At 44.5% G+C, this 25,268-nt stretch overlaps 2 protein-coding genes across 14 annotated transcripts in view; one reads left to right on the plus strand and one right to left on the minus strand.

Annotated features, from left to right (window-relative positions):
* RANBP10 (RAN binding protein 10) overlaps positions 1-4,594 on the minus strand; it is a gene marked incomplete at its 5' end in the record, with an annotated part of 50,085 nt that extends 45,491 nt beyond the window's left edge. For all 6 annotated transcript variants that reach the window (XR_014514245.1, XR_014514246.1, XR_014514247.1 and 3 more), the window contains 2 exons: positions 3,392-3,503; positions 4,375-4,594. Coding sequence is in view for 2 of the 6 variants with exons in the window: in XM_083452507.1 (XP_083308633.1) it covers positions 3,392-3,503; positions 4,375-4,594 (332 nt within the window). The remainder of the gene's footprint in view (positions 1-3,391; positions 3,504-4,374) is intronic.
* On the plus strand, positions 4,471-25,170 carry TSNAXIP1 (translin associated factor X interacting protein 1). Of its 8 annotated transcripts, none has more exons than XM_083452475.1 (18): positions 4,471-4,566; positions 5,404-5,688; positions 7,093-7,119; positions 8,579-8,669; positions 9,438-9,535; positions 12,182-12,311; positions 12,706-12,799; positions 13,084-13,280; positions 13,988-14,123; positions 14,984-15,153; positions 16,826-16,985; positions 17,592-17,722; positions 18,356-18,484; positions 19,325-19,510; positions 19,986-20,095; positions 20,653-20,776; positions 22,638-22,744; positions 24,533-25,170. In XM_083452475.1, the coding sequence occupies exons 2-18, from the start codon at positions 5,660-5,662 to the stop codon at positions 24,783-24,785; spliced, it is 2,172 nt and encodes a 723-aa protein (XP_083308601.1). In that variant the 5' UTR covers positions 4,471-4,566; positions 5,404-5,659; the 3' UTR covers positions 24,786-25,170. The 8 variants fall into 8 exon arrangements, with proteins under 8 accessions (XP_083308601.1, XP_083308597.1, XP_083308598.1 ...); XM_083452474.1 differs by lacking the exon at positions 4,471-4,566 and adding an exon at positions 4,718-4,741; XM_083452473.1 differs by lacking the exon at positions 4,471-4,566 and adding an exon at positions 4,728-4,827.
* Positions 25,171-25,268: the final 98 nt, after the last annotated feature.

A 25,268-nucleotide genomic window follows, 5' to 3' on the forward strand; every position in this document is an offset into this window, starting at 1 on the left:
CAACCTATCTACATAGATCTAGAGCTGCATCCACTGCTGGATAACATCTTCTGGAAACAGAATGTTGAAATAGATCCTCCAATTCAACCTCTGTTAATAGCAATTCACTCTACATTCTTTGGACTGCTGTCTCCAATCTTATGCAACATAAAATCTTACTATCAGTACACTTTATGCCAGATAGATTATTTGATTAGGAAACTCCACAAGGAGCTGGGGGACAAAATACATGGGGCAGGATGTACAAAACTTATGAGATTTTGTCCAGCTCTTCTCTACCCCACTATTCTCCTCCCTGCATTAGGGAAGGAAGTAATAATATTCAGAGTAAATGTGATACTGAAAGCATTTTATGCTGCAGACATTAGTAAACTTTGCTCCTTGGCACAGGTAGTGTTTTCCGGTTAACTGAACAGGACCTAGCAGGCAGTAGAACCTACAAAAAAAGTGCTTCAGAATTAAATGGCTTAGGCATTTCTCAGACAAATCCATGCTGCTATCATTTCTAGAACCTTGCAGAGATTTTTATTTGGACTTCAATGCATCAAATTCCTCCCAACTTTAGAAAGTGTTCAGCCAATATTTCTTCCTCAGTTTCTTTTGAAGGGAAATGACTTAGCTGCTTGGTAATGCTGCTTCAGTCTTCATGAAGTAGGCAAGATGCATCCTGAACTTAAAAATAGAAATGGCGTCTCTACATGCAGACCCACACAAAATATAGCCAAAATTAATGCCTGGTAATTGCACTTTCCGCAGGCCTGGAACCCAAAAAGTACAAGTGGTTTTTATTTTAGTTCTCCAGTTTGAAGGATAAATAAGCATGACTAAATGGTAACAAAAATGAGTGTCTTCTGAACAAAAACAGACCATATATACCACAGGAGTTGTTTTACTGGATGTTTTTGAAGCTCTTGTGGAATGATGGCATCAAAAAAACCACCAAGGAAATTCTGTCCTGGGACACATTGCTCCACGCTCCATATTTGGTTAGCCAAGTGAAAATTAATTAATACACCCAGTTTGAACCCCAAAGAGACTGAAATTAGTTGCAGGTGAAATACTTCTCTAAGGCCTAGAAAACACACTTGGTGGTCCAGGATGAGGATATCTGCATAACTTAGTTTCCAATATTTTTGGAAAGCAGACCTCTGCTTTCCCAAGTTCATCACCAGGCCTCCCACCCTTAGCTGCATTGGAATCCCCAACTGTGCCTTTTCAACAGGACTCACAAACAAAGCATCATCCCATATCCACCACTCTTTGGACAAAGACAGTTTCAAGGAAGCAATGAGAATCCCATTCTGACACAAGAAGCTATATGTCAGATTGCACCTTAGTAGAAGAGAAGAGTTTGGATTTGATATCCCGCTTTATCACTACCCGAAGGAGTCTCAAAGTGGCTAACATTCTCCTTTCCCTTCCTCCCCCACAACAAACACTCTGTGAGGTGAGTGGGGCTGAGAGACTTCAGAGAAGTGTGACTGGCCCAAGGACACCCAGCAGCTGCATGTGGAGGAGTGGAGACGCGAATCCAGTTCCCCAGATTACGAGACTACCGCTCTTAACCACTACACCACACTGGCTAGTACTTTGATTATAAATTTTGTACAATATAAGAGGATGGCTTGGCTAAATACCATACCAATGCCTCCACTAGCAGCTTCTTCTTGGCATAGCTAATAAGGTATAAATCACTGCTCCCAAAGGATATTTGGTTACGAATCTAAACATTAACTACCTCCACTGGTCATCAATTGTCTATATGGAACCCTAAAAATGGAGTCTCTGGTACAACTTATTTATTTATTTATTTATATACCACCTCTATCTTCCAAGGAGTTCAATATGGTATACATGTTTCTCCTCTTCCCCATTTCATCCTCACAACAATCCTGTGAGGTAGGTTAGGCTAAGAGATGGTGACTGGTCCAAGGAGACCCAGTGAGCTCCATGACTGAGAAAAGATTTGAACCCTGGTCTTAGCAATGCCAAGAGTAAACAGATACTTCAAGAGCAGCTGGTATCTGATTTCTCACTTCAGCAACTGAAACAATGACACAAAAAATTCTACTGTAGTACCAGAGGGAGGAAACAGTATTTAGAAGAGGTTTTTTTAGTCTCCACACCCATGTTGTGACACTGGAATTATAAAGATGTGGTGCCCACAGATATATCACCACACCCAACAAACAGTTGTAACTATTTGTCAAATGTAAGTCACCAAAGTCCACCTCCCTTTGCTAAGCTCTTATTTCCTTTCTCTCCAAGTTATCAACTGTTCAATGTACAAACACAATTTCTGGCAAAGCAAATGAAGAAATCTCTTCTAAGAAGAGTTCTACGTTTGGCCTTGGCCTCTTTTTTTCAGCGCCTTCATCTTTGAAAAAACCCTTTTTGTTTATTATTAAGAGTTCATTACCTCAAAGCTACTTGTTGTAAAGTATGCTTTGGTTTGCCCTCAGCAAGATATAGTGACTAATAAATTTAAATAATAATAACATGCAAGAAAGAAGACAATAAGACTCTCCCATCATAATGTATTCAAATCTATGACTTGGGAAAAGATTTTCTGATGCTGCTTTAACAGATGAAAGCTGCCATTTTCCTATTGATCAGAGAATACTGAACTGCAATTCCAACTATCCTGTAGATTTAATGGACCATCTATGCTCTCATTTTCCTCATGACTATATAACTGCCTAGCATGTCACCCATATATTTTGTCTTGAGCAAATACAAAAAGAGAATTCTTATACACATTTTTAATACTACAAACAGAATAACACTTTCTTCCGCTCCACTCAGCTATGTGGAGTCTTCTCCTCCACAGCCATTACAGTCACTGCCATATTGGATTTCAGTCCCAACACACTAACAAGCCACATAGGAATTTTAAGACGTCTGCTTGGTATAATTATCCATAACAGCCAGCAAAGGGAGCAGCATAATAAGCATGCCTCATCTAAGTCTATATTACTGGCTTGGCATTTGATGGCAGGAAGTCAAACCGGTTTTTTTTTTCTTGAACTGGAGTTGAACCTGAATCACAGCTGTATCCTCCCAACTGAACCTGAATCAAAACCAAAGACCTGGCTCAGTTCCCTATTTTAAAATTAAAACTAGTGCAACATCCTACATTTGGGGCTGCATAGACACATTAGGTTTTACCTACCTGAATCACACTCAGAGTAAACCCACTAAAATTAATGGACCTAAATCAGTCATGTCCATTAATTTCAGTGGATCTAAGTATGAGTTTGATATAATCCATATGGCTCCCCCCACCATACAAAGCATCCCTATCTAGTTGAAGTGTATGCAGTGAGATTCGTTCCAAACCCTCTAAAATGAAAGACAAACTGTCCAAGAGGCATTAGAAGAACACACTTACCCATCTCTACCTTTACTGACTATCTTCACTTCAAAGTAATAAATACCACAGGCCGCAGGGATAGGATGGGTAGCCCTGACTGAAGCAGCATCCTTGTGATTTTTTCCATGTCCTGCAAAAAAACCCAACAACATATATAGCAAAGGGGGAAAGGGGTGAGTGAGGTTCCGGGCCCTTTTACTCCTCAGTGACAGCTGTCAGACTAGAACACAGACTTTAAAAGAGCCAGAATCGTTCTGCTAAGAAACCCTTAAGAAGATGCTTGGTTGACAAAGCAGTGGGCCCCTGCACTGCACCACGGGGGAAAGGATGAGGAAACAGCATGGATGGTTCTGTCTCTTCCTTTGTCAGTTCTCATGAAAAGACAACAAGAAATATAGGCACTAGGGCCCTATTTGGGGGCAAACAGATCAGCACTCCAAATTCCAGGGCAGGCACAAAGGAATGATTTTCTGCCATGATCATGTAAACAATAATCTGGCTGTCTGCTGTTGGGAAAGGCTCGTGCCAACCCCACACAGCTATCAGGACAGGGAGGAAATCCCCTTCTGCCTGCTTCACAGAAACTGCGCTGACCCCTGGAGAGATCCCATCGCTGGCAGCGCAACAGGCAAGTTCAATTAAGTCAGGTCGAGCCAAGCCCCAAACCCACCCGCGCTCCGGATCCTCAAACAGCGCCCAAGGAGAACTGCCCTTTGGCAGGGTCTTCGATGGATCAGTTCCCCCCGAAACCCCTCAAATGCGACAAGGGCCCGTTGCCACCTCACTCCCCTCCTGAAACCCTCCTGCCGATCCTCAACGCCTTCTCCCCGAAGCGTTTTTCCACCCAGTCACCATCTTCGCCTCTCTCTCCTTCACACCCACCGCTCATCACCTTCAGAGGGTGACCCCCCAACAGCCCCAGGCCTTCGCCCCAACCGCCCCCGCCCGGAATCTTCTCCCCCCTCAGCGCGTCTCCCCCCGCCGCCTTCCCCACCCCCTACCTTTGTAGTGGACGCGCAGGTTGCCCTGGGAGAGGCCGATGTAGTTGTACTTGTCCTTGGGGCTCCAGGCGCGCGGCAGCGGCGTCTCGGCCTGGTTTACAGCCGGGTAGAGACGTCGGAGCCGCTGGCTCAGCTCCTGCTCCTCCGGGGGAGGCGGCGGCGGCGGCGGCGGCAGCACCGAGTCTCCCCCAGGTGAGCTCGCTGCACCCGCGTCCGCCATCTTGGATACACTATTGTGTCAGAAGGAGGGGAGCGGGACCTGTTTCCCTGGCTGTCCAATGGGACGCGGGCTCGGCCACAATGGAGCCGAAGGGCGCGATGGGAAATCGAGTCCGAGCGCCACCTCTGGACTGGGTCAAGCCAGGTGGTGAGTGACTACAAGTTCCGAGGAACACTGCACAGGAGGGCCCGCCCACTCCTGGCACCGCAGAGCCCGCCGGGATAATGAGTATAGTAAGGACTCCGCGGGACAGTCCAGGAGATTTCTCACCTTTCAGAACTATTAAGCCGGGCGGGGCGGGGGGGGAGAGCCCCATACAGTAAACATGCCCGGAATTGGGCAACACGACTGCAGTCTTGTGCATGCTTAACGTAAGCGCCAGTGAGTAAAGCGAGATTCACTTCTGAATAAAAATGCATAGGATCATCCAGGCCAGCTATAAACTAGTGGTAGAAAAGGGAGATGGACGGACAAATAGATTGGTACTTCTACCCGGTGACGGCAATTACACAAATACGCAAATACCGTGTCACGCATGCATCTCGTTAAGAAAAATGACACCAGCCTCAACACTGTCCCAAAGCACAGCTCACTTTTTATATAAGGGACTAGTTTCAGACACACAGGATCGAGCCCTTCACGTGCTGGAAAGCGGCGTTTAGGGAAGCAAAAATAAAATAAACGGTGTGCGTGTGTTGGCGTGGGCGCGCGAGCTAAATAGGACGCGTCACGACTAGCTCTTTCATTTAACCTGAACGGCTCACGAGTCACAGCACGGCTAGCAAACTTGCCCTTATGCCTTCCCCCAGGATGAATGCATTCTATCAGCATCCTGGAGCCCAACGTCACTACCACCACCCGTCGGACTAAGCCAGCCACCCGCGTTATATAGCCGGGCACAGGCTTGAAATCCTCTGGGAAAGCAGCTTTCGGGTCGTGCGTTATCCTCTCAAATGCCTCTGGAGGGCGCTGCGGCCTCAGTCTAGACAGCAGGTGGCGTGGTTGCCATGGCGACCGAGTGTAAACATCCTCTGCAGGCGCCGTTCCTCTACCCTCCTCGCAGCCATGAAGAGTAGCGCCTCGACCTTTATGCCGTGAGTCCGTCAGGAAGGAGACGGGTTGGAGGGGGAAAGGCTGGGAAAGGCCATTCTGGAAATATATCCTTAAATCCCAGAGAGGTGGGAATCACCTCCGCTTGCTCCAAGAAAAGGCACTTCGCACATGAAGCGAGGCATGTTCTTTCTGCCGGTTTCTTTGGCGAGCTTAGCAACATACTGTACTTGGAAGCTGCTTTCGAGCAGGTCAGCCTGTTCGTCTACCAAACCAGCCTTCCCCAACCTGGTGCTCTCCGGATGGTTTGGACTACAGCGTGTGCTGGCAGGGGCTGCTGGGAGTTGTAGACCAAAACATATGGAGGACACTAGTATCTTGAAGGTTGTACTGGCCCAGTGCTTTCTGCTCTGACTGGCACTGGCTCTCCAGGGTCTAAGACAAAGTTCTCCCTGGTGAGGATGAAGGAGAAATCTGATCCAGTTTGCATTTAAAGGCAAAGCTACCTAATTCACACTTTCCAAAACAATATGTAAACCAGCATCTCATAGGGTAAGTGCAGAGACTTTTCACCAGGTACAGTTCAGCCCCAATCATTTTAATCAACATTAGATGTAAACCATGGGTAGGCAAACTAAGGCATGGGGGCTGGATCTGGCCCAATTGCCTTCTAAATCCGGCCTGTGGATGGTCTGGGAATCAGCGTGTTTTTACGTAAGTAGAATGTGTCCTTTTCTTTAAAATGCATGTCTGGGTTATTTGTGGGGCCTGTCTGGTGTTTTTACATGAGTAGAATGTGTCCTTTTCTTTAAAATGCATCTTTGGGTTATTTGTGGGGCATAGAAATTCGTTCTCCCCCCCCCCAAAAAAATAGTCCGGTCCCCCACAAGGTCGGAGGGACAGTGGACCGGCCCCCTGCTGAAAAAGTTTGCTGACCCCTGAACGATATTACTCATATGCTGTACAGTATGGAGATTATTATATGTTTTTCGGTATGGAGGCAAACCTTCTAGTTTACAATATACTTCCCAAGACATTTGGCAAAGGATGAGATAGTGCCCCTCCATTTGAAATCAGGTGGACTGGTAGTTGTGTATTACTTCAACACTAGTGATAGGACAACATCCTCCATCGCACATGAGTGTAGGAAACTAACAGCTCAGTACTCTTAAGACCTTACCACCACACCCTGCTCCCCAATATTTGCTGCCTGAGTCAAGTGCCTCAATCTAATTAATGGTAGGACTAGCTCTGGTGACCTTTAGTGTCTGAGTGTTTTAGGCAGTTGGGCAAATTTATATGTACGGACAAAGTTTCCTGCTTTTGACTGTTGTCATTCTTGGAATACAGTGGCAAAGACACTTTTGCTGATTAAATAACTAGACTTTGGTAGGATTCAGCAGCATCTTGTAGTCATACAATAATGTTTTTTTCTCTTTTTATTTCAGGGTCAGTAGTCAGGACTCTGATAAAAGGTATTGCAATAAAATAGAAGAGTTAATTACTTAAATTAGCTTTGTGGTTGCAGTAAGAACTTTGGCTTTGACAGTTCTTACTACAGGTTTCCCACCTTTTTGGTCTTGAGGACTACATTCACTGGCAGCTAGTAGGCTGCACACACATGTACCATATCCGTTCTCTCATGCACACTGACGCAGGCAGGCAGGCAGGGGCTTGGAGTAGGTAGGAGGCACCCCATAACTGCTCACTACCTAGCTACTTCCTCCATAGTTCCCATCACCAGTTGAGCAGCAGGAAAGGAGGAGTCACACACTGGACAGACATATCTGCCCATCACCTCATAACTTTTCACTGCCCAGCAGATGTGCTGGCAAATGTGCTCTCTTCAGCCTGCGAAGCAACTGTTTCAGGGAGCTGTGGAAGACACGCATGCAAATGCTTCAAATGTGGGGCAGATGGGTTGGATTGAAATGGCCTTGTGGGCCAAATGAGGAGGCTTGCAGGCCTGATTACAGTGGAAGCTTGGGTTGTGAATGTGATCCATGCGGGAGGCACGTTCTCAACCTGCAGCGTTCGCAACCCACAGCGCCACGTCTGCGCATGCTCGGGTTGTGATTTGACGCTTATGCGCAAAGTGCCATTTAGTGGTTCTGCGCATGCGCGAGCGCCAAAGTACTTCCGGGTTCGGCATGGTGCGCAACCTGAAAACGTGCAACCTGAAGCATCTGTAACCCGAGGTATGACTGTATATGCTTTAAATGTGTGCTGCGGACACAGCCTTATGGAGCAATCCTATATTTGAGCTACACTGGCTGATGGACCATAGGATTTGGTGAAAACCCAGCTACATTGGTGGATTCAAGATATGTCTGTGGCATGAAAAATACACAATGGGAACATTCCAGATACATCAGTGGAACACTATCTCTCTTTGCTGGTAGAATGGCTCTGCCATAGAGTATTTTACTGGCATATCTGTTCCACTAGCATATTTGCATTGGAATCATTGAATCTGATGTTCCACCTGCAAAGCAGGCCTTCTGCCGCATCCTATAGACCCTCAAATAGCATGCCCTTAATATCCTGGTTAGTAAACTAACTGACATGAAATAAAAATTCCCAGTTTTGGATACAATAGGGAACTCTGCTTTAAATATACCAGGATCTGTGTGCCAAAGCTTTTGTGCAATAGGAGGAAGAGAGGAGTACATGAGCCCAGTGCCTGCTTGTGGCTTCATTAAAAAAATAAGTGATGTTACACCTGAGCCTTGGGATGCAGGAATTTGACACTGAAAGATATAAGACATAGCAACTGAGGAGTTTGTTCCTAATAGCTGGCTGCTTTGTGTTAACAGCCTTTCCTTTGAAATGCAGTAAGGAGGCCCTGGATTGAGAGAAATGACATTGCTCATTCTCATTTTGACATGAATTCCTCCATAGAACTGCAATTTCCCCTTCTTGCCAATTATCCAGGGTCTCATTCCTGAAATGCACTCAGAATCTAAATTGTCAAGAAAAATTACCTGATCTGAAGGAATCATTTCAGAAGAAAAGAAAATCTCTGGTGAGTTTGAGCACATCAGGCATGACAATGCTCATCCCTTGCTAATTTGTAAGTTGCTTTGGGTCACTAAGTAACAATTAAATATAACAACAACAGGGGTGGTGCCAGGCCTTATGATCTTAGCAGTCTGGTAACTACTTCAGCTATCCTAGGGCTGCCACATGGCTACAGCTCTAGGCAAGAAGGATGCTCTGATACCCTCCATTTGTAAAGTAAGAAAAGCAAGAGTCTATTTCACCCTGAGCAAGAGGGGCCCGAGAGCTAAGGAAAGGACTAACAGTACTAACAGTACTATTCTGATAAGGCTTCTTCCTAGGCAGTTACTTTTTTCTGGGGGTATGCAGGGGTAAGCATACCCCTAAACATTTTGTGAATCTAAGTTTGGCCACATTGAGGGGCAATATTTCAATATGATTAGGAAAATGAGAGTACCCCTAAACATTTTTTTTAATAGAAAAAAGCACTGTTCCTAAGTAAGTGGAGTAAGAAATAAGGATTACATCCTAAGTCTTGGACTTACTCTCTTCCCTTGTTGGGTGACTGGTTTTTGTTAAAGGACCTGAACCATTCCTATGCTGAATGCCTGAAGTACAGGTGTGATCATGTTTATAATAAAGGTCATCCGTTTCAGTTCATATTAGCTGATGTCACTGGTTGGTGGCTGAAACCACTAATATGTTGGGATGTCTGAAACACACACCAGTGGGTAGGATCCTGCTTGAAGGTCTGATTTGCCACTGCCCATAATCATAATCTATCACTTTTCAGAGCCACTCTAGCAGTCAGTTGTCTTCATGGCCTGCATATGCACCAGGACACATTATCTTGCAGAATCGAAAACCATGTACTACCTCTGAATGGCAAAGGTATGTAGGATAAATGTTGTACATTAAATGTGAAGTTTTCTGGGCTTCTCTGCATTGTAAACTGATACTGTATTTTTGCCAACTGTCATGGTTTCCTGCATAGAATCTAGGAACTGTAGTCTGGTAAAGGTACCAAAATTTCTCATTAGGGGAGAAGCATATCCAGAATGGGTTTTCTCTTCCCACATGCTCAAGAGCAGGGGTGGGTAATCTCAGGCTCGTGGGCCAAATGTGGCCCCATAGGTCTCTTTATATGGCCCTTGGGTAGGGTTGCCATATGTCCAGGAAATCCCAGACATGTCCTCTTTTAGGGGACCAACATGCCCATCCAGGGGGATTTTTACATTTCAAAGGAGATGTCTTGGGCTCATGCATGGGTGGCACAGGCGCAGGCTGCTCTGCATGCCGCAGCCACTTGCAGCCTAAGCCAGGGAAAGAGGTGTGTGGACATGGCAGTGGCCCTGCACACCTGCGCCTGTTGATATTTTCATGCCCTCCCATTGCAAGAATCTCCTGATCTGATGTTTTGAGAAAGAAGGGGGTGGAAACTGCTCTTCTATTCTTCTCACTCCTGACTGCCTGACTCTGTGTGTGGAGAGAGTCTTATCTACGTAGTGACCAGATGGCTGAGTGGGAGCTGTAACACTCATGCAAGCCAGTAGTTTGTAGTAGCTATTAGAAATAAAAGAAGTTATGCTTCACAGCTAGCTTCCGCGTTATTTATACTCTGCTGAGTCTGGTGCTCACAATGCACAGTTGTGAGTCCAGTGCACTGAGACTTGCTTTCTAGGATTGGAAGGTCTCTGAAAGTGCTCCAGTCGCCTAGCGCAGTCGGGGCAGAACCAGTTATCGAGCCCAGTCGCTGACATTGGTTGAAAGGCGTACCGACACACTTCTTTCCCCGGCCCACCCTGTAGCCCAAGACCACCCCCCAAAACATCATACATCACAGAAGGAGGTGGTCTACAGCAGAAATCCTGCCTGCCAGGATACTTGATAATGATCACTGATTGCATTACCTGGGCAGTTTGGCCATTCTTTTGTGATGGTTAATACTTTAGTTCCTGAATCCAGGTCACAGGCTCACTCTATTCATACACAAATACACTCTCAAGACAGGATTTGCAAGCAAAAAGACAATGGAAAGCCTTTCCCCATTTGCCTCCCTTACTCCAGCGGAGTAGTCAAGGTCATTGGGAGAATCAAAATGGCTTCAGGATTGCTTTCCCATCCTATTTCAGACACATGGGTCATATATTTAGATACGTGTGCATTTATGAGTATTCTATATTCTATATAACACTGGTTACACATTCTATGGCCTTTTAAATGCATTTGGGGGGGGTTACTGGTTTGTTTTTGTTTTTTATGTATTTTGTGTTCTCATTTTGTATTTTTATGTTGTGAACCACCCTGTGATCTTTGGATGAAGGACGGCATACAAATTTAATAAATACTACTAATAATGATAATAATAATATAAAGGCAGGCAATGAGTTTTCTGCAGACAATCATGGGGAGGGACTCAGTTGTCTAGGAGAGACCCTGCCAGGGTGTGGGGAGACTGAGGAACTGCTTGGGGAAGAGGATCCTGGCTTCTGATCACCCCATCCCCTCTCCCTACCAGTCTTCCCAGCACACAGCATCTGCACAACAACTTGCCTGTTGCACCAACACTGGCTCCAGAGTTCCCACTGCTGCTCTGTCTGTTCTAGAGATGTTGGCAACAGCTCCTTCATTGCCTAGGTTATGGAGATGCCCAGGGTGCCAAACTTGAATAAAATATTGGGGGGGGGGGAGTGTTTCCAAGTAAGTCCTGCCCCACATAATCTATCACTTGATGGGGTGCACACACCATTTGAATGGCAATGCCCATCAACTTGGGGGGCAGCCCCCTCAAATATTTTAAGGGGGGCAGAGCCCCTTCGACCCCTAGAAGTTGGCTCCTATGGAGATGCCAGTGCAGGCATGACAGACAGTTCAGGCCCAGCCTTCCTGGAGGAGTTCCCAATTGCTTGCCCAGTCGAAGGAACAGTTCCCTTCGCTGTGCTAAGTTGTGCCTGCCCCATTCCTATGTAAGAGGGTTGTAGGGGTGGGTGGGTGTCATTTGTGGGATCAACATCTTAACTTGCTTAGCCTTGCCTGCACCTGTTGCGCCTATCTACCCATACCAACAGTTTACCCTGTAGCAATTCAAGCGTTAAGGTTCCTATGTTGTTAAAATCAGAGTCCAAGTTTTTTATATGGTGAGAGCCAGGACATTTTGTGTGGAGGAAGCCTCTCCGAGTTCCATTCCTGCTCTTCCTCAGCTTTCAGTGAGTGTTTCTGACAGGAGTTCCATATATGAATTGTCATGAGGAAATTTTGGGAACCATAGTTTAATTAAATGTTGAGACTTGTGTTAAATATCCCCAACACCTTCTCAGAACTCCCAAGGCTCTCTGAGAAGAAGGAACAGCTGTCTGTTGAGATGTGACCACCGAGAGCCGTTTGACATCTCTGTGAGTGGTGTTTGCGACTTTGTATTGAATTTCCATTCTGAAATGCAGATATTTTGGATCCTATTACAGTTACAACAATGCACAAAAATGTATGGTATATCAAAATGTGAACATGTGCATAAAGTTTCATTTTCTTGTATTTCAGCATCAACAAAGAACAGCTTCCTCTTTCCATACCAAAACCGCGCTACCTCGAAGATCTGGAATCCCATTTGAGGAGAGAGCTGCAAGCACTTGACCTTACTAAAGGGAAAGTTCAGGAACTTAAACTCCAGGTCTGAGTAATAAACTCTGCTCTCATTTTACAATCTTGAGTGTGAACACATTTATTTATCCCACCAAGATTTTTCTCAAAGGAAAAGGGGTGTATACAGAAGCCTCATATAACCAGTGCTGACTTGGGGATAGGTTTTAATGGGTAGGAGAGGATATATTAATTGCAATTTATCCAACAGCCACACAGAACACAAAACTGGTGTCAGTGCCCCTGACTGAGCATCTCCTTAAAATACTGTGCAAGCAATCTAAAAGCAGTCAAAGTAAGATACACATCCTTGTTTAATAAAGGATTATATCTCACTGCTGGTTACCAGGTCTAGATATAGAATATATTCAGTTAACAGGATTTATAGTAGTACTGTTGTCCCCCCTCCCTTTTTCTCTCATTAGCCCTATAGAGAAGTATTTGAGTTCTTCATGGAAGAATTCAGAACCTACAAGCCTTTGCTGGCTTCTATCAAGAAAGAGTATGAACTGACTATAGGTAAGAGAGCATCAATTATTTTATACCAGATGTAATTCTGAACAAGCAAATTTGCTTAGCTATAGTGGATCAGAGGCCAAACAGTAGGTAAACAGTAGACTTCACCACTAAAAATGAATAAACAACCTGTTCATTAACTCCCTTCTAATGAGGACAAGACATTGAAAACAGACAAAAGATTTCCGACAAAACCCACACATTTTCCTTATTTAAGTTTAAAAAGGAACCTTCACGGGTCCTGGAAACTTTAAGTAACTTTGGAACCTATCTTTTATGACATTTAGCATATCTGAAAGAGAAGATCTACTCCCTGGAGTCAGTGAATGCCATTCTGGTCACAGCCTCTGATCAATGTACTCGGCAAATCCTGGCCTTTCAGGAGCAAGAGAAAATACAAATTGCAAAGCTGAAGGATGAGAGGATCTACTTACTGAAGCTTATTGACAAAATGAAGGAGGAGAAATATTCTTTAGAAACCCAGGTGAGACAGACGCCTCCCCATCTACACTTTAGTCAACTATGACTCAAGAATCTGATCTTGCATCCTGTTTATTAAAATAGAAAGCACAAGTCAGTTTAGGAGTTTTTGCAAAAAATCCCCTTATGCTTTAAGGTGTATCAGTTGAGGTTGTCTGACATCAGGAGATAACAATAGCAAGTTCTGTGCTTTGGCTGATGAAGTCATTGTTCTGGTTAAAAAAACAAAACAGTGGCGCTCTGGTCCATTTCTGCTGCACCACACCCCCTGGGTTCCAGGTAGCTTTGACTGGGACTGTTCTGTCACTGTTCACAGAATAGTTTTGTGGGAGTCTGTTCATAGGATAGTTTGAGGGCAAGATTCCTACATAGTCCAAGCCCCATCATTAGGTGGTAGAAGTTCTAGAATCCTTTGGGCAGCTAAATTTGGTACCACTACCACCCTCCCCAAAGTAGATAAAATTTGCAGATAGCTGCATTGTTCTAATGGACCAACACAGCTAACACAGCTGCCTTCAATTTTAGAAATACAGTTAGCTTCCTTCCATGATGCACACATTTGACAGCACTGCATCATACAGTGTCACTTCAGAAGTTATCACCTCCTTGGCCCATCAAGGGTACTTGCTGCCACTGCTGAGGCCGCAGCCACTGATAAAGTGAGCTTGTCACACCAGTGATGAGCGGTCTTCTCTGCCTTACATCACATAGGTGGCTAAGATGAGGAAGGCGGTGGCAGAGGAATACCTCCGTTACCTGAATGAGTCTGATGCCCGCAAGCTGCTCCTTATAGATCTCAATGAAATGTACCGCCTGAAGGAAGAAATGAAGTTTACCCAAATCCAAGGTAGAAGATGTAGTTTTCCCAGTTATGGGTAGCTTCTACATAAGGTGGGCTGAAGATTCTTCTTCAGGTGGGAAACTGGAATGCAATGTAGGGGTGGTTAATATATGTCCCAAATATGTCCTCCCTGCTTGCTATCAGAAGATGGAGTGATTACCTGTCTCAGATCAACCTGTCTCACAGGATGGTTGCGATGTATGGCTTCCTGAGTTCCTTGGAGGAAGTGCTGGATAAAAATGTCAATTAACACACATGTTTAGCAATTATAAATGGATGATGCAGGAGAGAGGAGCAGGACTGGGCCTCCAGGAGGGTATATCAGGTTCCATGGCATACAGGATGGGGGGACCTCCCTCCCCACTGCAGTGTCATCAAAAATTTCCCCACCAAGACTGCTATTAGGAAATGGAAGAACTGAGCCACTGAGACCATAGCAGGGGATGGGGAAGGCAGGGTGGAAATGAGCCAGGGACTGATGGCTAACCATTCTCCATAGTACTGATCTTGCAAATGGCTCCTACAGTAGTTTTTTTACATTAAAAAAAAATATGCAGTTTCTTTAATGTAACATTGCTTTGCCCCCCTGGGTTCAACCTAGACTAGCCTGGCTTAACATTTCTCCCTCTTTCCTTGACTTTTTCAGCCCATTATGTAGTCAGTGGAATTGTTCTGCTTAGCATCATGGAGAAATGTCAAGTCAGTTGGTCTGTGTTATCTTATTGTCCTGAGGCAGCCTTTGCAGGAGCAATCAAGAGATGCTGCCATATTGGGGGGTGGGGGAATCTCACCCTACTGGAGAAGAGTAACCTAAGCATAATTTCCAGTGGCAACTTTGGGCCTGTCTGAACCATTTTCTCTTAAAGATGAAAAGGGGGAAGATTCGGTGAAGCTGACGCTCGCTTTAAAGGTAGCACGACACGACCTCACCAAAGCCCAAGTGGAGCTGAACACCATGAAGGCAAACTATGGCGACGTAGTGCCCAGAAGAGAGTTTGAGTTGCAGGAACACAAATGTAATGAATTGACTGAAAAGGTAACCAAAGGCTATGCTAGCCCTACTGACGCTCCAAGGTTGGCTGATTCTCCATTATCTGAGGAGGGTTTTCAGAGTGGGATCTCCTCCCATTTGCTCTAGAGTAGTATTGGAGAACCTCTCACCCATTGGCCTAATTAGGCCATTGGGCTTGCCCTGTTTGGCCTGCAAAACAGTTTTGGACAGCCACACCCGCCTGTCAGTTTCGTCTGATGTCATATCACATCAGGCATCCAACACGTGAATCTGTGATGCCAAATTAAAAACGAAGAAATGGGAGCTCACACTGAAGTGCATTCCCAGTTCTTTCTTTTTGCTGCTTGAATTTTGCACTTTTAAAATTTGACACCTTTTCCCGTTGCCCTGAATTTAATCTTTGCAGCCCCTATTTGAATTATTTTTGAGTTCAAGCTGGGGCTTCAAAAGTAGAAAAGAAGAATCCATAGCACTGTATGCCTCCTCCCCAGTTCTTCCATTGCACTCACAGCTTGCAGTTTGGATCACCTGACTTCTGAATCTGGGCTTCAGAATCTGGGTCTCAAAATTGGGGCTCATTTCCCCACCCTTACTAGAAGCAGGGTTTAATTATTCAAAACAAGACTCCTTTATGTGTGGAAGAGGTTTCTCCTAATCACACTCCTGTTTTCCCAGTGATACGGTGCTTTTCTCTGGAATGTCTCTTAATTCCCAATTTAGCATTTATGGCAGGGATTTTAATGTTCTGACAGGAATTCCTTGACAAGCACTTAAAGCAACCCACACACCTGTAGGCTGTCTATCTACTATTTTAACATCTTATTTATATACCACTTAATCATCCAGAAAATGTAAGAAGCCTGTGTAGAATGTAGAATATTCATTTAAAAACATTAATAAATTTTAACATCAAGAACAAATACACACACACACCCCACACACACATGTGCATGTGTGTGTAAAATCAGAAGATGTTAAAATGTATATAATCAAATTGTATGAGTATGATTGCCTAAATGAACAAGCAAAATTAATGGGTGCTATGCGGGTGGCACTGTGGGTTAAACCACAGAGCCTAGGACTTGCCGATCAGAAGGTTGGTGGTTCGAATCCCCGCAACGGAGTGAGGTCCCAGTGTGGTATAGTGGTCTCTCAGCCCCACTCACCTCACAGAGTGTTTGTTGTGGGGGAGGAAGGGAAAGGAGATTGTGAGCCGCTTTGAGACTCCCTAGGGTAGTGATAAAGCAGGATATCAAATCCAAACTCCTCCTCCTCCTCCTTCTTCTTCTTCTTCTTCTTCTTCTTCTTCTTCTTCTTCTTCTTTCCATTGCTCGGTCCCTGCTCCTGCCAACCTAGCAGTTCGAAAGCACATCAAAGTGCAAGTAGATAAATAGGTACCGCTCCGGCTGGAAGGTAAACGGCGTTTCCATGCGCTGCTCTGGTTCACCAGAAGTGGCTTAGTCATGCTGGCCACATGACCCGGAAGCTGTACACTGGCTCCCTCGGCCAATAAAGCGAGATGAGCGCCGCAACCCCAGAGTCGGTCACGACTGGACCTAATGGTCAGGGGTCCTTTTACCTTTACTTAAAACAATACAGGAAAGGTGCCTGCCTAATATTAATGGGCAGGGAGTTCCAGAGAATAGATGCATGCCTTGCCACATATTTACTTCTGTCCTTTGGCCTTGCCTTTCAGATGACAATTCTTCAAAAAGACTTTGATGATCTCCAAGAAGAATATGACACAATGCTGGACATACACAAGCAAGTTTCTGAGGAACGGGACAAGTTCTATAATGACCTTATCAATGTCCAGCGGTCCTCCACACCGCGGCCTAGCTGGGAAAAATGTGCAGGTACTTTTTGTTGTTGCTGCTGTTGTGGTTGTTGTTGATGTTGTCTTTATGTGCCCAGGACAAGTATACAGCAATATTACACAATGAACAACAGAAAACATCAAAAGGTCTAAAAATTATAAATCTAATGGAGTAATCTAATTAATCACAGTCAACTCACCATGCCAACTGTTGGATCCCAGATTTATTTATGCCTTAGAAAGCAGAGGTGTTGCTGGTTACTTAAAGGACTTGGGGCAAAGTCCCATGAGATAAAAGTGCATAAAATCTGCATATGCTAATGTCTATTTATCAGAGCTGCCAGGTTGCCTCCAAGATTGAGGAAGCACAGCAGGGCGCACATGTGTGACTGGCACTCTCTCCTGTTTCTTTTGATTAGCAAGTACAGTAGAATGTTTGCAGAGTTTATAAGCAACATCTTTTACTGACTATAAGCCACTTTCGACAGGGATTTCTTTGTCTTTTATATAGTTCCTGGAAAAAATTTACGTGCTACACTCATTACAACAAATCTGATAACTAATTAAGTTCTTATATAAAGTTCTCCTTCCAGCTGCATGGATTGCTTGGCCCTATCCGATACCTCACATCTTCTTGTTGTTGCAGATGTGATTGCTGATGGGGCTGAGCGCTGGAGTGCTTTGTCAGAGGGCAAAACTAGTGATCAGTTGGTAGACGTGCTTTTGGAAGAAATTGGTGCGGGACTTCTAAGAGAGAGGGACACCTTCGTGGCGCTGGTATGGCTGTGCTGGCTATTGCATCCATTGGGACTTTCACCTGATTGTTCCTCATTTTGCAGAGGTGGTCAAGAGGAGTCTTGGTCTCCACCTCTCCAAGGGGCCTGGCCTCATTCCCAGCAACCTGGAGACCCTTTCCTTCCCTCTCTTGTGGTGAAGTGTGACAAGGGAAGAGAAGCAGTTCCTGCCTAAGAGATGAGCAGTTTTCAAAATGTCACATACTGAATCAGACAATCAGTTCCTCTAGCTCTGCATTCTCTACATCTCAATGACATCAGGTTCACAGAGTTTTAAATTAAGCTATGCAGACAAAGGCACAGGAGTTTGCAGGTGCCAACAATCAGCTGTCTTCTCAGCTGCATCTTTACCAGCCATCTGGTGATGGGTGGGTAGATGCAGCTTGGCCAAAATGGCCTTGTGGGTTATATGTGGAGACCTGGTAGGCCTGCTGGCTAGCATTTCCCTTCTTCTCACTTGCATTGAAAGTGCAGTGGGTGTGTCGGTTTTGTGTCCTTGCACAGCGCTCCAGGCACTTTATAAAGGCTTAAGTAATAGCAGCAGTAGGGACTCTGGCTTGTGTATTGATTTAAGTGTTTGGCTGTGTACAAGACTTAATACTGTTCCTCTCACTAGGGGAGAAGCGAGAAGGTCCCTGTGTACCTGAGGTGTGATGGTGTGGTTAGGAACAAGAAGCTGACCAAAAAGGAGATTGTGACCATTCTGAAGGAAATATGGAAAGAGAAAATTGCCTCGGATCAACAGGTATCTTTGGTTCTATTTCCTTATGAATGTGCTTGAGGCAACTGGAAACATAGGAAGCTGTTGTATCATGTCAGACCATTGGCTATTGAGTTCAGTACTACCTACACTGACCAGCAGCAGCTGTCCATGGTTTCAGGCAGGGTGTTTTTCTTAACCCTTCCTGAAGATGCTGGGAATTGACTCTGGGATCTTGTGCTTGCATATTATTATTATTATTAGTAGTAGTAGTAGTACAGTGGGAGCTTGGTTCTCGAACAGCATAGTTGACGAACAAATCGGCTCCCGAACGCTGAAAACCTGAAAGTAAGTGTTCCGGTTTTTTAATGTTTTTTGGAAGCCGAACGTCTGATGCGGCTGTTGGCTATTGTTTTCGGGGTACTTGCACCAATCAGAAGCCACACCTTGGTTTTCGAACGCTTTGGGAGTCGAACAGACATCCGGAACAAATTAAGTTTGAGAACCAAGGTACCACTTGTAATAGTATGAACATTGGCCCAGTAGCAAATTGGCAACCAAGTCTCTGAGCAAGGATGTTACATGTTGACAGGATCTCAATCCTGAGGCTGCCAGGACCTCATGTGACAAAACTGGATGCAGAAGCATCCAGAAGTATAGTTACCAACCCTGTGATTAGCCATGGGCGGCTGGTTGATTAAACTAAAAAAAAAAAGAGAGGCCCAAACCTAGCTGAGCAGTTGTTACTACAAGTGATTCCCAATCTATCTTCTTGATGAGGAATATTTTTTTACTATGCAATTTAAAATTATTGGGAGGGAAGCCTTTTTGATTCAAGTAGAAGCTGTAAAGAATTGCTCTCAACAGCTGAGTACTCCGTTCCAGAAACTGCAGCTGTCTCTCTTGCAGAAAGGAAAACAATCCAGCTTTCCAGAGTTCTTCCTGAACTTCTTCCAGAAAAGGTATGGTGACGCTCCTGCTTTTGACTGGACTTACAGCGTCTATGAAAACATCAAGCTCTATAAATCGAATGAAGCCATGTCGCTATTTCATCAAATCCTGACTGGAGAGGTGAGCAGTCCCTCATCTCACTTAAAGTGGATTTTGCCTCTGTAGATCTACATAACCACACACCCCTGACAGTAAATTCCAATCTACTTTTTTTCCTAACCTGCTACAATAAGAAATTGTGTATTCCCCTTTCTTGCTCACAGTGGCTTTTTTAGATCACATGTTCTTCACTTCATCTGAGCAAGTTTCCCTGGTGCATGTGTTTTTCTTCTGAGAAATTCACCTACAGTTGGAGTAAATTCTCAGTTGGTAAAGCACGAGACTCTTAAGCTCAGGGTTGTGGGTTTGAGCCCCATGTTAGGTGAAAGGGGGTTGGACTAGATGACCCTCGTGGTCCCTTCCAGCTCTACAAATCTATGATTCTATTAATTTCAGCTGATTGAGATGTCCAGTTGTTCTGCTGATGGTCCATGCTACTCCTATTCCTAAAGCTGGACAGTGCTGTAGCCTAACTCTTCTATTTTCATTTCCCCAGCTGGATGAAGCAGTATACTACAGCCACCTTCAGGAACTTGCCAACCTCGTAAGGGAGGTGACGGTTGCTGATACCGCAAATACTGGCCAGCTGACACGCGACGAGTTCATGTAAGAGTTTGGAGCAGGGAGGTGTCATTTGCAACCAGGTGCAAAGGAGTTGAGCAGAAGTGTACAGTGGTACCTCGGGTTAAGAATTTAATTCGTTCCGGAGGTCTGTTCTTAACCTGAAACTGTTCTAAACCTGAAGGACCACTTTAGCTAATGGGGCCTCCCGCTGCTGCCATGCTGCCGCAGGGTGATTTCTGTTCTCATCCTGAAGCAAAGTTCTTAACCCGAGGTACCATTTCTGGGTTAGCGGAGTCTGTAACCTGAAGCGCCTGTAACCCTAGGTACCGCTGTATATTTAATTTTAGCAAACTTAAGCAGAATTGTTTGTCTCTGCATGGACAGCCTTGGAGTTTTATAGTACAGTATTCTGAATATATTTGAAAACCAAGGAGTGAAGAGGGGCCCCTTTCTTTGGTACATTATGGCATGGGGAAATTCATAAAGTCACCTCCTTCTTCTCCTGAAACATCAGTATTTTAAAAAACAGCACACATACATAGTGCATGTACATATGAAACCAATACATAAGCTGAAGGGTTTTCTCTCTCCTCCTGTAGCCTTGCCCTGAGGGCAGCTTTTCCACTAAAGACCGAAGAATCTATCCAAGAGTTAAGTGTAGCTGCAGGCTACAAACCGGAGTATCCTGAAACCTCTCTTTCATACAGGCTCTTATTCATAGAGGTAGGTTTCTCCGGTCACGGCATAGAACCAGAAGCAATTAATTAGTTTTAGAAAAAAGGATGGCTGGGGGAACATGATTAGGTTTTTAAAATTATACATAGTAAAAATAGCAATAAACAGAAGAGCTAATGAACTGGCCAAACTTCTTTGGGGAGAATATTTTTCTCTTTCTTTCTGCAAGACCAGTGAAGTTTTGTGTAAAGGTTGGTGATTATAGGGTTAACTTACAGAGTTTGGTGCTTCATGTCTGAAGGAGGGTTTTCTCTATAAGAAGTCAGTCAGGATGTCATGTCCTAGTTTCTTTGATCTGTGATTCTAGTTTTGTTTTCAGTCAGAGCTGAGTCGGAGTGTGTTTGAACTATGAGAAGAAAGATGTGTGAAAGCTCGGACAATTTACTGCTTGTAAATAATAAAGCTTCTAGATTAGAAGATTCTCTCTCTGGACTGTTTCACTCCCTATTCTCCCACGCTGCATCTCTGCTACTACTTCTGCCTCAGCTGAAGTGTTTTCCCAGAAGATTGCACTGAGAGGAAAAGCAGTGTTTTTTGGCGCAGGGAAGCGTACTGGACAGGCAGAAGTCCAACATTTGTGGACAAAGTTCAGTATACTTTTTTAGAAGATGGGCAATAAATTCAGTAAATTCTTTTTTTTTAAAGAAAATACCTCTTTACACACCACCTCATTAGCTTATGGAGTTGACTGTCATAAGGTTATGTAAAGGGCCACTGTCTTAGATGGCTTTAAAAGGAGAGTAGGCACTTTAATAGAGGATGGGTTTATATTAGCTATGCTGCCTAAACAGACCTCCGTGTTGAGACACTGTCCCTGACTAGCAGAAGAGGAACAATCAATGGGAGAAGGCCACAGCCTTACTGCATCTAGTTGGCCCCTGTGTGAAAGAATGCTAGACTAGATGGATTTTTTAAAAAATTAAGCAGGTCTTCTGTTCACACTGCTTTGGGCTGCATTGTGCCTGTTTTTGTTTTTAAGTGACTCATGGAACTTCCTGAATTCATAGTGCACCAGTGGTGTTGTCGTAGAAGCTGAAGTCTTAACTTTGGCTCTTTCCTTTGTTTTATCTATGACACCAAGCTAAAAAAACACTGGCTATCCAAGGGACGCGGGTGGCGCTGTGGGTAAAAGCCTCAGCGCCTAGGGCTTGCCGATCGGTGGTTCGAATCCCCGTGGCGGGGTGCGCTCCCGTTGCTCGGTCCCAGCGCCTGCCAACCTAGCAGTTCGAAAGCACCTCCGGGTGCAAGTTGATAAATAGGGACCGCTTACTGGCGGGAAGGTAAACGGCATTTCCGTGTGCTGCGCTGGCTCGCCAGATGCTGCTTTGTCACGCTGGCCACGTGACCCGGAAGTGTCTCCGGACAGCGCTGGCCCCCGGCCTCTTAAGTGAGATGGGCGCACAACCCTAGAGTCTGTCAAGACTGGCCCGTATGGGCAGGGGTACCTTTACCTTTACCTTATCCATGGAGGGCAGGATCCAAGCAACTCCCCTGCCAATAGAGTAGGTAATTAAAGCTATATTGACAAACCCTAGGGGCAATGTAGCTTCTCCATACTAGCGGTTAAGAGCTTATCCTATTCCAGAAAGGTGCAAATCAAAGCCTACAACTGAGTCTAACTGCTGTTTCAAAGTCTGAATGGCTGGACATGTTGGTTTCAAAAACAGCAATTAAGCATCCTGCTTAGATGTCCAGAGAACACTGGACAGTGGAAACTAGAGCTGTTTCCAGTTAATTTTCTAATGTTTGACAACTGCCTCCACTGACAGAAGGCAGATTATATGCTACCTCTCCCAACTCAGGGTGTTAATTGCAAAGCCAGCCCTAAAATGATTGTTTACTCTTGCAGGATGAAGAAGGAAAAACAGAACCTTTTGTTAGGAAACTCAAGAAGCAATATGTGAATGAAAAAAGAGACTATATCCGTGAGATACAGGCTCAATTAGGAACCTTGATGTGAGTATCAGCCTGAAAAGAATTGGATCCCGACTATCTTAATTGGAAATTAACTCATTGATTTCAATAGAAGCTATGATTAACTTGTCTCAATGGAATTCAAATTTACACCGCATCTTCCATCTGCATGATTAAATTCAATTGGACTTACTCCTCAAATTATATGTATGGTATTATAGCCTTCATCTAGATCTAATCCCTGGTTGGTCAGACAGTTAATCTCTCTCCCTCTTTTGCCCCCTCTCACAATCCTACACACACAAACGTTTGTGTGTGTGTGTGTGAGAGAGAGAGAGAGATGTGTGATGCTTTCCTTTTCATGAATTCCTTGCCACTTTAAAAAATAGAAGAAAAAAGGTGTTAGCCAGGGCAGCAAGAGACCTCCTTAGAAGGACTATACATGCAATAAATGCAATTTTTCCGTCGGTATCAGGCCATCAGATAAGTTGTCAGCACCTCCTAGTATCCAAAAGCAGGAAATGCACAAGAGTAAAGGAATATACTGATACTTTCTGTCACCATTCAGTCCGTTTCCTGCATTCCTAAGGCAGACCTCTCTGCTTCAATGATTTCCAGTGGCTTTCCTCCTATTTTTCTTCTTGATTCTGTTTTCCACTTTTAAAAAAATTAAAAATTGACCCTTTTACCTTCCCAGACTGCCATATAACTCCAATGGCTGCCTCCCTTGGTTCCCACCCAAATTTTTCCTGCCTGCCATTTGTTCCTGCCTCTGCTCACCTCCACCCACACCCCAGGCTGTTTTTCTGCCATCCTAGCCTGCCAGTCTTTTCCTCATGGAGATTTATTTTTCACCACCTATCATTTATTTCCAGGCCTGTTCCTTGGTGGTTGTGGTTCCAGCTGGGTCCTCTGTCCCTTAGGCAGCTGTGGTCCAGCTGTCTTCATTTTGCCTTCCATTTGTTCTTTGGAAGAAGTCTAACCAAATACTTCCACTTGACAAACTCCTAGTTTTGTTTAATCCTAAGACCTTGGGGAGGAAGGCTTCACCTGCTACTTCGGCTTGCTACCTGCAGGTCTCTATTTAACTTGCCTATGAGTGTCTCAAGCTTCCTGTCCCACAGAGCACATCATGGCTCATTTGCCACTAACACCTTGGGCCTTTGACATTTGCAGGGCTATAACTTTTGTTAAGCATTGTAAATTGGCAAGCTTCTTTCAAGAGGAAAGTTACAAGTGGTTTTGCAGACCTAGGCAGCCTGTCGAATCGACTCTACTGGGACTGTGGGCTTTGGTACATCCCATTTGATGGCCTGACACCCATGGAAAAGGGATCATCGGTCTCATCTGCAGGATGGTTTTCATGGGTGACACTGTCAGAACCATTCTCTGAACTAGGACGACTACTGGTCTTCAATGCCTTTTTGGGGTTGTTTTTGTTGTTGCTTGTTTGTAGCTGTTACTTGTTGTGTGCCTCCTGTGTTTTACATCTTTCTGTTTTCCTGATCATGTCTGCTAGTGAGGTCCTGTGTTAGTCTGAGTGAGGATGGAAAGCAGTCATCATATTCCTTGACTTGTGCATTTCCTGCTTTTTTATACTAAGGGGCACTGATGACCCATCTGACAGCCTAATACCCTTGAAAAACCACCCTTCAAGTGAGACTAATGACCTGTTTTCTTAACTTCAAACTATGTACTGGTAGTGTGCAGGTCAGGATGCAGTAAACTTGGATAGGTGATCAGCATTAAACCTGAATACCAGTTTTCTAATGTCGGCCATACTTACACACCAATGACTCTCATTGACTACTTTACCCTTTTTACATACAGGGAAGTGAGACCAGATGACTTGCGGGCAGCTTTCTGCATACTCGACCATGGTTTGTCAGAGCGAACCCTGGAGTCTTACATCTGTTATGCGTTCCAAGTTTCCAAAGACCAATTGGACCCTGCGGTCTCCATCCCCATAGAAGTACTGATGAAAAGGCTTAAGGCTGGAGATATCAGACGACAAGGAACTGTTATAGGAGATGCAAAGTATCAGCTCGCTTTAGAAGAAACAGAAGCTCTTGTCAATATTTAAATTGGCCACACCCTATACCCACCCCTTCCAAGGGTAATTAGAGTAATAAATTTTACAGAATAGTAATGTAGAACAAAACTTTCCTCAAAGAGCTCTGCTGACAGCCCTGCTGGAGTATAGCGTTAGGTAATAGAGGGTTTGACTTCTTAGAGGACGTGACCAAAGGGCTAAAAGTTGTTCACAACTGGCAGCATGCCTTTCCTCTCACAGCTATGTACTTTAGTATTTACTAAGGCTCCTCCATTAAGTCAAAGTGGCAGTTTACCCAACTACACATTGAAAGCTGAAGGATAAATGTTTTTAGAAGATTCTTTACATCTACTTCCCTTGCTAGAATTTCTGTGAGATGAAAATAAAATGGTTCTGTTTCTTTCTGGCATTTAAACCAGTATTTCCATTAAGCCTAGATCTGCTTTGTTATTGCAAAGGCAGTTCATCAGGTGTTTGTGTAGCCTTCAGTGGAGCAAAATTTTATGCAATGAA

The sequence above is a fragment of the Podarcis tiliguerta genome (genome assembly GCF_965153285.1).
Source record: "Podarcis tiliguerta genome assembly, chromosome: 8".
NCBI classification, from domain to species: domain Eukaryota; kingdom Metazoa; phylum Chordata; class Lepidosauria; order Squamata; family Lacertidae; genus Podarcis; species Podarcis tiliguerta.